Here is a 14,197-nt window from a genome sequence, read left to right as displayed (position 1 = left end):
GGGGGGGCAGCATATCAAATAAATCATTGTGGGGGGGGGGCAGCATATCAAATAATTCATTGTGTGGGGGGGACATATCATACAATTTATTATTAGTATTCCAATATTCATTCTAGTATATTAAATTCTGAACGCTCCACGCTGTACTATTACGGCATGGAGTTTTTAAGCATTTATCAAGAGGGATCACAGACCGAGGTCTCGTCATACAGACAAGGGTTTTGCTGCATATTGCTGCAAACACTCACTGCTAACACCCACAAATGGTACAAATATGCGGGTGTTAACCCCTTGATCATAGCTGGCAAAGCCGCCAGTGGTAGTCAAAAGATGAGAGGACGCCCCCTTCTTTGTTTTGATCATTGCTCCCCATGACGTCATTGGGGAGCAACAATCCATTGCTGTGACAGCCTGGGGTCTTTACAAGGCCCGAAGCTGTTACATTCCTGCTAATTTATAACAATGTACAATTTGCATATTGTAATAGATTATATGGAAAATCCCCATATACTGCCATACCGTAGTATGGCAGTATATGATAGGATCAGTCAGACAACCTAGGGTTAAAGTACCCTAGTGGGTCTGAAAAGTTGAAAAAAATATATGAAAAAGGGGAAAAAAATAAAACCTAAAAGTTCAAGTCACCCTCTTTTCCTAGAACTGATATAAAAGTAAACAAGTAAAATCATAAACGTATTAGCTATCACCTCATTCCAAAATGTTTGATCTATCAAAATATAATAACGGTTATTCACGGTGTTGATCCCCATAACGGATAACAGCGCTCAAATGTCTGAAACGCCACTTTTTCACTATTTTGCTACATATAAAAAATTTTACAAAAATTGACCAAAAGGTTGTACAGTCCTGAGCAGTGTCCTGCACAGTAACAATGATAGCAAAGAAGACGTCCGCTCATCCCGCAAAAATCCTGCAGTATATTAGATAATTCATTGATGGGGGCAGTACATTAAGTAAATGGGGGGCCATATATTAAATAATTTCTTGAGATGACCAGCATCTAAAATGCATGGGGCACCCCAGTATAGAGGGCTATAAATAGGTAAATTAATTAATTAAAGGGGGCCTTATAAATTAAGTCATCAATTGGGGGGCAACATATATAATTAGGGGTACAGTATTATTTATTCAAGGGCTGTAGTATAGTAATATATTGGGGGTCGCAATGTGTTCTTTGATATATGCAGAGTGGTTTTATTATGGGGTATATTTGGTGGGGGGGGGGCATTATTCTGTTATCCAGGTGACATTATACTGTGAGTAACTGTGGTATTTTTAGGTGCACAGTGTGGGGCATGTGCTGCTGGGAGCTGAAGACATCTGCTGCAAAATTCTTCAGCCAAAAGTTACGTCGATTCTGGCCCTGAAGGAGAAGACATGTCACCTGTGAGGTACTAGAAGCCACTTCTGCAGTATTGTACTCACAGATTAACCTTCTAGTGTGAGACAGCTCTCAGTTTGTACTGTACATGTCCTGATATATTCATAGTGTCCATAATGAGCCAGCATTGGGGTGTGGGGTTATTGTCATCGGTAATTGTTATGCTTTCTCTTATTGATAACGTTGGTGCTGTGACATCACTTTGTGTATTTGCCCCCTGTTCTGTGACATCACTGTGTGTGTTAACCCTCTGTGTTGTGACATAACTGTGTTAGTGTATCAGCCCACTGTGCTGTGACATCACTGTGTGTGTGTATTAACCCCCTGTGTTGTGACATCACTGTGTGTGTGTATTAACCCCCTGTGCTGTGACATCACTGTGTGTGTGTATTAACCCCCTGTGCTGTGACATCACTGTGTGTGTATTAACCCTGTGCCTAATAAATTCCTAAGGGGGCTTACCTAATGATTTATTAAAGGAGAGCCCTGCCTAATAAATTTCTAAGGGAGAGGCCTACCTAATGAAGCTCTATGGGGAACCCTTTGTCTAGCATTATGGGTGCACAGTGTGGTCAGTTGTGGTGTGAGCAGTATATATGTAAGGGGTACAGTGTGGACAGTTGTGGTGTGAGGGGTATATATGATTTATGTGGGGTACAGTGTGGTCAGTTGTGGTGTGCGAGGAGTATATATGATACATGTGGGGTACAGTGTGGTCAGTTGTGGTGTGAGGGGTATATATGATATATGTGGGGGCACAGTGTGGTCAGTTGTGGTGTGAGGGGTATATATGATATATGTGGGGGCACAGTGTGGTCAGTTGTGATGTGAGGGGTATATATGATATATGTGGGGGTACAGTGTGGTCAGTTGTAGTGTGAGGGGTATATATGATATATGTGGGGGCACAGTGTGATCAGTTGTGGTGTGAGGGGTATATATGATATATGTGGGGGTACAGTGTGGTCAGTTGTGGTGTGAGGGGTATATATGATATATGTGGAGGTACAGTGTGATCAGTTGTGGTGTGAGGGTATATATGATATATGTGGTGGCACAATGTGGTCAGTTGTGGTATGAGGGGTATATATGATAAATGTGGTGGCACAATGTGGTCAGTTGTGGTATGAGGGGTATATATGATATATGTGGGGGTACAGTGTGGTCAGTTGTGGTATGAGGGGTATATATGATATATGTGGGGGCACAGTGTGGTCAGTTGTGGTATGAGGGGTATATATGATAAATGTGGTGACACAATGTGGTCAGTTGTGGTATGAGGGGTATATATGATATATGTGGGGGTAAAGTGTGGTCAGTTGTGGTATGAGGGGTATATATGATACATGTGGGGTACAGTGTGGTCAGTTGTGGTGTGAGGGGTATATATGATATATGTGGGGGGTACAGTGTGGTCAGTTGTGGTGTGAGGGGTATATATGATATATGTGGGGGCACAGTGTGGTCAGTTGTAGTGTGAGGGGTATATATGATATATGTGGTGGCACAATGTGGTCAGTTGTGGTGTGAGGGGTATATATGATATATGTGGGGGCACAGTGTGGTCAGTTGTGGTGTGAGGGGTATATATGATATATGTGGGGGCACAGTGTGGTCAGTTGTAGTGTGAGGGGTATATATGATATATGTGGGAGCACAGTGTGGGAAGTTGTGGTGTGAGGGGTATATATGATATATGTGGGAGCACAGTATGGTCAGTTGTGGTGTGAGGGGTATATATGATATATGTGGGGGCACAGTGTGGTCAGTTGTGGTGTGAGGGGTATATATGATATATGTGGGGACACAGTGTGTACAGTTGTGGTGTGAGGGGTATATATGATATATGTGGGGACACAGTGGGGCAGATTTATCAAGCAGTCTGAAAGTCAGAATATTTCCAGTTGCCCATGGCAACCAATCACAGCTCCCCTTTAAAATATTCATGAGCACTGGTGAAATGAAAGCTGAGCTGTGATTGGTTGCCATGGGCAACTGGAAATATTCTGACTTTCAGACTGCTTGATAAATCTGCCCCAGTGTGTTCAGTTGTGGTGTGAGGGGTATATATGATATATGTGGGGACACAATGGGGCACATTTACTTACCCGGCCCATTCGCGATCCAGCGGCGCGTTCTCTGAACAGGATTCGGGTCCGGCTGGGATTTAAGATAGTAGTTCCTCCGCCGTCCACCAGGTGGCGCTGCAGCGCCGAAAATAATCTTAACGCCCCGGAATGCACCATCCCATAGAAGGTGAAGGTGAGCGCTCCCCAAGCGACACATTTCCGGTTTTTAAATGCGTCGGTTTTTCCGAATACGTCGGGTTTTCGTTCGGCCACGCCCCCCCGATTTCTGTCGCGCGCATGCCGGCCCCGATGCGCCACAATCCGATCGCGTGCGCCAAAAACCCGGGGCAATTCATGTACAAGCGGCGCAAATCGGAAATATTCGGGTAACACGTCGGGAAAACGCGAATCGGGCCCTTAGTAAATGACCCCCAGTGTGTACAGTTGTGGTGTGAGGGGTGTATATGATATATTTGGGGACACAGTGGGGGTCATTTATTAAGGGCCCGATTCGCGTTTTCCCGACGTGTTACCCGAATATTTCCGTTTTGCGCCGCTTGTACTTAAATTGCCCCGGGATTTTGGCGCACGCGATCGGATTGTGGCGCATCGGCGCTGGCATGCGCGCGACGGAAATCGGGGGGCGTGGCCGAACGAAAACCCGACGTATTCGGAAAAACCGCCGCATTTAAAAACCGAAAATGTGTCGCATAAGGACCGCTTACCTTCACCTGGTCCAGCTCGGTGCATTCCGGCGCGATGAGTTTACTTTCAGCGCAGCAGCGCCACCTGGTGGACGGCGGAAGAACTACCTTATTAAATCCCGGCCAGACCCGAATCCAGAGCGGAGAAGCCGCCGCTGGAACGCGAATGGACCGGGTAAGTAAATTTGCCCCAGTGTGTACAGTTGTGGTGTGAGGGGTTTATAATATATGTGGGGACACAGTGGGGCAAATTTACTTACCCGGTCCATTCGCGTTCCAGCGGCGGCTTCTCCGCTCTGGATTCGGGTCCGGCCGGGATTTAATAAGGTAGTTCTTCCGCCGTCCACCAGGTGGCGCTGCTGCGCTGAAAGTAAACTCATCGCGCCGGAATGCACCGAGCTGGACCAGGTGAAGGTAAGCGGTCCTTATGCGACACATTTTCGGTTTTTAAATGCGGCGGTTTTTCCGAATACGTCGGGTTTTCGTTCGGCCACGCCCCCCGATTTCCGTCGCGCGCATGCCAGCGCCGATGCGCCACAATCCGATCGCGTGCGCCAAAATCCCGGGGCAATTTAAGTACAAGCGGCGCAAAACGGAAATATTCGGGTAACACGTCGGGAAAACGCGAATCGGGCCCTTAATAAATGACCCCCAGTGTGTTCAGTTGTGGTGTGAGGGGTATATATGATATATGTGGGAGCACAGTGTGGGCAGTTGTGGTATGAGGGGTATATATGATATATGTGGGGGTACAGTGTGGTCAGTTGTGGTATGAGGGGTATATATGATAAATGTGGTGGCACAATGTGGTCAGTTGTCGTATGAGGGGTATATATGATAAATGTGGTGGCACAATGTGGTCAGTTGTGGTGTGAGCGTCAGGTGTGAGGAGTATATAGCATGATGTCAACTATGTTTGTTTTATAAACCTGCACAGATGAGTCATGGATGGAAGAAGTCTCCAGGAAGATCAGAAAGAAGGGAAGAGGCAACATGAGGGACGTCACCTGTAAGTGATTGGATGACACTGCAGCCTCTGTGCAGGACTGGTATCTACTACTGTATGGTCACTATATGGTGGTACATACTGGTCTGTGTGTAGGTTATTATATATTATTGCAGTATTAGTCGGTTATTATGTAGTGGTGATAATCATGATTCAATGATAATATTTGGGCCTGGTAAGAGGTGCTATTAGTGATATTGCCCTGTGCTCGGTGCTGTTTGTATAATAACAATATGGCTGTAAAGATCATCAATAAATGGAGTTTATATGTGGTAAATTATTGGTAATTCTGGTCTGTGTACAGAGTCTTGTGCTCATTATCGGGAAGTTGGTATTATCTTTATGTTGTGGTGATGTTGTGTGCTGCATTTTGTAGGAATCATTTATAAATAGATGCGCTATTGTTTGGAATATTGGTCTTATGGTAGTTTTAATTGGTTACAGTATTGTGGTATCATTTTAAAATAGTATTGCGGGAGTATTTTTTGGTTTCTAATATCTCTAGAGCTTTTAAACAGTCTAACTATGTGGTACCTTTTTACTTATATCGTTGTGGGAGGGGGCCCCGCATTGCTGCAGAGCTGGGGGGCCCCCATCCTAAAGGAGGTGCTCCATACCTCTGGGACCCTTAATCTGGCCCTGGTAGAGCAATACCCTTTCCGCGAGGTTTCTTTCACGTTTGTATAGCGTTTCCAAACCAAGTAGTAATCCACGAGGTGCAGATCAGCGCACAAGCCCCGGCCGGTGGCTTCGCTGGATCTGACTAACAGAAGTACCGGTGATGTCACCATAGGTACTAGGTGCGCTGATCTGCACCTCGTGGATTACTACTTGGTTTGGAAACGCTATACAAACGTGAAAGAAACCTCGCGGAAATGGTATTGCTCTGCACAAGACTTACGGGACCAGAACCTCATCAACGGAAGGAATCAAACTACCCAAATAGGAGGGGTGCCGCATACAGGTTAGTGCATTGAGCACACTGATGTATAAGTCATTGTAGGATCAATAGTGGTATAGTGATTTTCAAATCTTATAGTTAAAACCTTATAGCCAGCGCAGGTATCTTTGTTTTTATAGAAATACATGACATCCATTTTTATACCCAAATATGGATCTTAAAATGTAAATCTTAAATAAAAGTATATCTTTTTAAGTTTAAAAACAGATGCCAACATATACAATGGATATGACATATATGTCAAAATAATAATGAAGAAAATGCAAAAATGAGATGTGAACCCAATCTAAATAAGCCATAACAAATCTTGGAATGGGGATTACTTTTGTGGTGTGTCCAATGAGGTTCTGCGGCAGCTCAGGTGTGTCTTATAAGGTTCATGCAGTAGCTTATTTGTGCGTCTAATTAAGTCCTGCAGCAGCTCTGGTGTAGTTAAATGAGGTTCTGCAGCAGCTATGGTGTGTCTAATGAGGTTCTGCAGCAGTTTCGGTGTGTCTAATGAGATTCTGCAGCAGTTCGGGCGTTTCTTATGAGGTTCAGCTCAAGCAACATGTGTTTTGCCAATGCAAAACATCTTGGACACTGTCCCACTTTGGGTTGCGTTCACACATTGCAGTTAAAACTGCATCATTATCAGTTTTAAGAGGTGCAGTATCAAAACCAAATTCACCTGTTCATGTAATATCATTCACCTGTTAAATAAACAAAACTACTCCTTTAACCACCTTAATACCCAGTGTCTTGTATTGTTTATGCAAGACATTGGTTGCTGTTAACCCCTTAAGAACCCAGCCATTTTGTATCTTAAGGCTCAGCACCATTTTTTGTATTCTGACTTGCGTCGCTTTATATGGTTATAACTTTTGAACACTGTTACTTATCAAAGCGATTCTGAGATTGTTTTCCCCCCACATGTTGTACTTCATTTTAGTGGTAAATTTTGGCTGATAAGTTTTGAGTTTATTTACAATTTTTTTTTTAAATTTTGAAATCATCGCACTTTCAGGCAGATAGATTTACCACCTAAATAACTTGCTGAATAACATTTCCCATATGTCTACTTTACATTTTCATAATTTTGGAAATGTCTGGATAATTTATTTTGATGTCAAGCGGCTTACAAATCGAATATCGGTTTTCCGTGTTTTGAGAATTGACTATTTTGGGGATAAATTTTAAATATTTAACATTTAAAAAAACGCTATATATCAACCCATGTTCAAATCGACACCTCTCAAACTATCAGAAATAACTTTTAGGAAGATTGTTAAAACTTTGAGATCTTCATTGTCCTGCCCCCACTTCACGTACCCCCGGGGTCTATGCGGAGCTCGACAGGCAGTTAAACGCCTTCCTACAGTTCAACAAATGAGACTGGTTCAAAGTCCGTAGCTTTATTAAACTGATGTAGGATTAGGGTGAAACTGAAGAAAAACAGGAATGTACAATCTATTAGAATAGTACAATAATATAACAGGAGCATGTTACATACATTACATTAGCATATAACAGGAAACAAGCTGATACATATACAGTCTGGGACCAAACATGGCCGACCATGAGGTTGGGCCTATCTGTGCAATTACAGTGCAATTACAGATCTATACATTACATCATATAAGAGACTTTATACAGAGTGGTCCTATAACTGCTAGTAGCTATAGATTCTTATATACAGTCTCCTTACCGGCTATACTACAACAAGGGCTAAGATGGTTGAATATAGGTCTTCTCTCTGTGTAGACATGAAGGGAACTGCCCTTCTCCTACCCACAATCCTTTGTATCTGCTAGTGGGTGGGGAAAACAGAATGTAAGTAGTTATTAACTTTGGCCATTAGATGGCGCCTGCAAACAAACACATGTTACATAATGGACAAATTAAGAACATCATTTAACCTGCATAACATTTGCCAGTGGGCAGCACACTCCCCGCCTGGCGTCAATCGATGCCACCATAAGAGTCCTCAGATGACAGCAATAAGATTAGTTCAGTTACTGGTCTGAAGAACGTTTTGGTTTCATTCTGATCATGGACCTTGACTTCAACTTTGCGGACGTTCCCATCCTCCCCTGGGAAACTTTTAGTCACAAGAGCTAAAGGCCACGCGTTTCTGTGTGACTGGCAGTCTTTCATCAGCACAACATCACCGACTTTGAGGTTGGGTTTGGTTTTCTGCCATTTATTTCTTGGTTGTAGTGTAGAGATGTACTGCTTTTTCCACTTATCCCAAAAGGTATTGGCAAGACTTTGTACTTGCCTCCATTGGCATTTATAGAGATCTTTGGTAGTAAATTCTCCAGCTGGAGAACAGGTTGTCTTAGTCTTCTGAGTAAGCAACATTGCAGGGGTAAGTATCAACGGATCATCCACTTGTCAGCATCCACAAGTTCAAATGTTTTAAGATCCGTAGTGCCGTGTTCTGAGCTGTATAGAAAGGCAGGACCTGTAAACCATGTAGTGTCTTTAAGGCGGTTGGCAGCAACAGATCTAGTTGCTTGGTCTGCAGGATTTTGATCAGTAGGAACAAAATGCCACTGTTTTGGCAAAGTTGACCTCCTGATTCGTAGAACCCTGTTGTTGACATACATGTAGAAGCGTCGGCTTTCGTTGTAGATATATCCCAAGACTACCTTGCTGTCTGTGTAAAACACAGCATCTTTTATCTCCAAATGCATCTCTGTTGCGATCATCTCAGCTAGCTCAACTGCTAATACTGCAGCACAAAGTTCTAGTCTCGGTATAGTGTGCTCAGGGAGTGGTGCAAGTTTTGCTTTGCCCATGACGAATCCTATATGACATTGTCCTTTAATGTCTACTGTTTTAAGATAGGCCACAGCAGCAATGGCTTTGATAGAAGCATCAGAAAACACATAAAGTCTTTGTAGCTGAACCTCTGTAGATGGGACAGGGGCATATGAGCGTGCAACATGTAGATGAGAGAGATTTGTTAGAGAGTCCTTCCACTCTACCCACAGTGCTTTCTTTTCATTGGGAAGTTGTTCATCCCAGTCAGAGGCATCATGAGTCAAATCTCTAAGTATTGCTTTACCTTGGATGGTAACAGGAGCTGCAAACCCTAAAGGATCATACAAGCTGTTTATAGCAGATAGTACTCCTCTCCGAGTAAAGGGTTTCTCTTCCTCGCTGACTCGGAAGGTAAAGGTGTCAGACTTTAAGTCCCAGAGCAGTCCAAGACTACGTTGCATTGGAAAAGTGTCAGTACTTAAGTCCTTTAAATCATTGCTGTAATCATGAGAGGGAAATGCTTCCATCAATTTTTTGCTGTTGGAGGCAATTTTATGGAGTCTCAGGTTTGAATTAGCAAGCATTTCTTGGGCTCTCTTAAGAAGACTGATTGCAGACTCATTTGTAGGTAGCGATTTTAAACAGTCATCCACATAAAAGTCCTTTTTGACAAACTGTGTAACGTCTGAACCATATTCTTTCTCACCCTCCCTGGCTGAATGTTTAAGTCCATATATAGCCACTGATGGGGAAGGGCTGTTACCAAAGATGTGCACACGCATTCGATACTCGATGGGTCCTTCCAAGGGGTTGTTGTCCTTGAACCAAAAGAACCTAAGGAAATTTCGGTGTTCCTCTTTAACAAGAAAGCAGTGGAACATTTGTTGGATGTCAGCCATAAATGCAACAGAGTCTCTTCGAAATCTGAGAAGCACTCCAAGGAGTCGGTTGTTGAGGTCTGGACCTGGCAGTAGGACATCATTTAAGGAAACACCCTCAAATTTGGCACTAGAGTCGAATACTACTCTTATCTGTCCTGGTTTCTTTGGGTGGTAAACTCCAAATATAGGTAGATACCAGCATTCCTCTGAATCCTTTAAGGTTGGAGCTATCTCCGCATGGGAGTTCTCAAATACTCTTTCCATAAATGTAAAGAAGTGGTCTTTCATATCAGGCTTTTTCTGAAGATTCCGTCTAAGGGAAGCAAAGCGTTTATAGACTTGTTCTCGATTGTTAGGCAAACACTGTCTTTTGGGTCTGAAGGGAAGAGGTGCTATCCAGCTATTTGATTCGTCTTTAACTATTCCTTGCTCCATTATTTCTAAGAACAGTCTATCCTCAAAGGACATTGCCAGTTGATTGTCTTCCTTTGTTCTCTGGAAGACTGTGCATCCTAAGTGGTCATGGTCACTAGTACAAGTATGGTTGTCACAAAGGTTGCTAGTGATATGACAGGGTAGAGGAATGCTGTGTGGAAGCTCTTTTATGAAGATGTTACTGTAACATGGTTGAAAGAGAGAAGGGCGTCCATTCTCTAATGTGCTGGTAAGCATGTTGTTCACCGAAGTGGGTCTGTGCACTCCACCTATACAAACATCACCTACGATCACCCACCCTAGGTCAAGTTTCTGGGCAAATGGAGCATTGTGAGGACCATTAATTTGATGTCTAGGCTTGTGAACTTGCAAGATATCTCTTCCAAGGAGCAGAATTATCTGAGCTTGAGGATCTAACTTTGGTATGAGATGAGCTATATGCTTCAAATGGGGTTGGTGTTTTGCAACATCTGGTGTAGGGATTTCAGACCTGTTATCAGGGATCTGGTTACACTCGATTATGGTTGGTAGAGTCAGGCAGGTGCGACCATCTATAGACTCTATTGTGTACCCAGTAGCTCTTCTCCCCGCCGTCTCAACAGTGCCTGCACAAGTCTTTAGGGAGTAGGGAGAGCTGGGTCCCTTAATGTTGAAAATGTCAAAGAAAGTAGATCTAGCCAGAGATTTATTACTTTGGTCATCAAGAATGGCATATACTTTGAAGGCTTTGTCTTTGCAGCCCGTTGGGTAAACTCTGACAAGACAGATTTTTGAGCAGGACCTGCCACCTACAAGTCCTTTGCAGACCTCAGTGCATTGAGAAGTAACGTCTGGTGTCTCTGTTTCAGTATTTCCCTCCTCTCCACCTTGTTCCTGGCCACTTTCTATATGAGACGATGCCCAAGGTGGTGGCCCAGGGTGTAAAGCTGAGTTGTGATCCGTGCTGTCACATTCTGTACATTTAACACTGACCTTACAGTCCTTTGCGAAGTGTGATGTTGCCAAGCAGCACTTGTAACAGATTTTGTTCTCCCTGAGGAAAGCTTTGCGGTCCTCCATGGACTTCTCTCTGAAGCCTCTGCATTTCAGTAGGGAATGTGGCTTCTTGTGCAGGGGACACTGCTTACTTGGGTCCGTAGATCTTCCATCCTGGTGGGAGGAGCTTGAAGGCCTGTAAGAATTACTTTTAGAAGAAACATTAGTTTTGTGAACTGCTACCGGAGTTTTATGTTGTTTAAGACCAGATGGAGTGGCACAGGATAGAGTAAAATCGAAACTGGGATCATTTCTGATTTTTGCTTGCTGAGTAATAAATTCCACAAATACACTGAAGGGTGGAAACTGTACATCATGGATTTCCTTGTACTTGAAACCATGATTGACCCACTTCTCTTGTAGGTTGTGAGGAAGTTTTTGCACTATAGGGTTGACACCTCTGGCTGTGTCAAGAAAAGCAAGTCCCATTAAATCTCCTTCTGCTTTGGCAACCTGTAGTTCAGTTAACAGATCACTTAGTTCCCTAAGTTTTTGGTAGCCCTTGCTAGCTATTCTAGGGAAGTCATCAATTCTTTTGAATAATGAATTTTCTATAACCTCTGCTGAGCCATAACATTCATCGAGTCTATCCCAGATCATCTTTAAGCCTGTTTCTGGATAGTTTATGTTAATGGCTCTGATCCTCTTAGCATGCTCAGCAGATTCATCTCCAAGCCATTTCACCAGTAGATCTAGCTCTTCCCTAGAAGACAGGTCTAAGTCTCTTATAAGACTCTGGAATGAGGATCGCCAAGCCCTATAGTTCTCAGGGCGATCATTGAACTTTACAAGTCCTTTGGTGACAAGCTCACGTCGAGCAAAGAACTTAGCAAAGTCTATTGTGGCTTGGTTTGTGCTGAGACAGGTTGGCAAATGGTTGCCTTGGTGAGAGTGTGGTGTGTAGCCATACCTGTCAGAAGTCTCTTCTTTAGGTTTCACAGTGCCACACTGTCTGGGAGTGTAGTAACTTTCTGGATGCTGGGGTGAAGCTTGGGTTCTCTGGTAGGCAGGGAAGTTGACTAGAGCCGTAGCATTCTCTTGCTTGCAGAACTGTTGTCTGAGGTCCGCTTCTTGACATGAAATACGATGCCTTGGACTTGACTCACAGTTGGTAACCTTTGTTTCATGTGTAGTCTGAGGATTACACGCAGGATGTTGAAGGACATATTCTGAAGTGCGTTCTAGTGTATCCTGGGGTTCTTGTTCCAGATCAGGCATGCTACTGTGTCTGCTGGGCTCGCTGTGAGAGAACGCGGCTGCCTCTAGGATTTCAGCTTCCGCCATGGCAGCTGCTGCTTCCCTCTCAATTGTCAGCTTCTCAAGTGTTGCTTCCAAGCGGGCCCTTTCTAAGTCCAGAGAAGCCTGTTCTTGTGCTTGTAGTCGTGCCCTCTCTGCTTCTAAGGAGGCTTGTTGTAGTTTCAGCTGCATCTCTTGTTCAGCAAAGGTAGCCCGTGTCCTCGCTGCTTCCGCTTTTGCGCGGGCGATGGCGGCTGCATTGCTAGTGGTAGATGCTTTTGAGGAACTGGCCCGTGATCTTGTCTTGATAGAAGACGCTTGGTTTTGTGACATGCTTTGACCGTTTAGAGATTGCTGTGTTGCCTGTTTGCAGGTGACTGCGTAGACAGTAGCAGACCTCTGTGTAGTCTAAATCTTTCCCGCTTGTTTCCAGCAGCCGTTTCACTGTCCTGCCCCCACTTCACGTACCCCCGGGGTCTATGCGGAGCTCGACAGGCAGTTAAACGCCTTCCTACAGTTCAACAAATGAGACTGGTTCAAAGTCCGTAGCTTTATTAAACTGATGTAGGATTAGGGTGAAACTGAAGAAAAACAGGAATGTACAATCTATTAGAATAGTACAATAATATAACAGGAGCATGTTACATACATTACATTAGCATATAACAGGAAACAAGCTGATACATATACAGTCTGGGACCAAACATGGCCGACCATGAGGTTGGGCCTATCTGTGCAATTACAGTGCAATTACAGATCTATACATTACATCATATAAGAGACTTTATACAGAGTGGTCCTATAACTGCTAGTAGCTATAGATTCTTATATACAGTCTCCTTACCGGCTATACTACAACAAGGGCTAAGATGGTTGAATATAGGTCTTCTCTCTGTGTAGACATGAAGGGAACTGCCCTTCTCCTACCCACAATCCTTTGTATCTGCTAGTGGGTGGGGAAAACAGAATGTAAGTAGTTATTAACTTTGGCCATTAGATGGCGCCTGCAAACAAACACATGTTACATAATGGACAAATTAAGAACATCATTTAACCTGCATAACATTTGCCAGTGGGCAGCACATTCATAGTAATTAAATCAAAATGGAGGTGAAATTTAGAATGGTCAAATTTTGTCGGTTATACGTTTATTCAGCCCTAAAATTTACACATTTCTAAAAGATAAAAAGAGAAAACCCATCTTACAATTTGTTATCGTCTTGAGGACAGAAACCTCCCACATGTCACCGATCTTAGATAAGTGTTCAGAATGGAGGCCCGTGTGTAGTCCACAATGTAGCCGATGCGCGGCGAAAGGCTGCCAAATGGGATGCGCTGCCAGCACTATCACAGTCTAGAAGGCCTTGAGAAATTCAGGCGTATCCTCCAGAGAAAGCAGTTATGGTCTCTCCATGATGTACGATTCTGTGTAACTGCACAAGGCACGCTGAAGTTCGTCTCCTATATCAAGGTGGGGCAGGTAGTCATCCCACCATCATGCAGGATTTGCGAAATTTGTGCATGGGCGGAGCTTGGTGCCTGTAGACTGCAAATTCCCACAAGTGAGTTTTGGCGGCTGGCAGATTTTTGCAGCGCGTAGCAGAAATAAAACACAGTCAATCTTCTAAAGCACAATCTCACTTGGGCCATAATCCGTATTGCAGCAGGGTTTCGTCAACACAGTCTTTATAAAACTACAGTTCAGAGTGCCAGTATAAGG

At 43.7% G+C, this 14,197-nt stretch overlaps 1 protein-coding gene across 1 annotated transcript; it reads right to left on the bottom strand.

Annotated features, from left to right (window-relative positions):
• Positions 1–7,438: 7,438 nt before the first annotated feature.
• Positions 7,439–13,487, bottom strand: LOC140122853 (uncharacterized). The gene is made up of 3 exons (XM_072144099.1): positions 13,322–13,487; positions 7,830–13,058; positions 7,439–7,566 (listed from the first exon to the last, which is right to left on the bottom strand). Exon 2 carries the CDS (start codon positions 12,808–12,810, stop codon positions 8,500–8,502), a length of 4,311 nt encoding a protein of 1,436 aa, XP_072000200.1. The 5' UTR covers positions 12,811–13,058; positions 13,322–13,487; the 3' UTR covers positions 7,439–7,566; positions 7,830–8,499.
• Between the last annotated feature and the right edge of the window lie 710 nt (positions 13,488–14,197).

This window comes from Engystomops pustulosus, chromosome 3, assembly GCF_040894005.1.
Source record: "Engystomops pustulosus chromosome 3, aEngPut4.maternal, whole genome shotgun sequence".
Taxonomy (NCBI): domain Eukaryota; kingdom Metazoa; phylum Chordata; class Amphibia; order Anura; family Leptodactylidae; genus Engystomops; species Engystomops pustulosus.
Note: the sequence above shows the minus strand (reverse complement) of the source record. Positions and strands in the feature narration are given on the sequence as shown.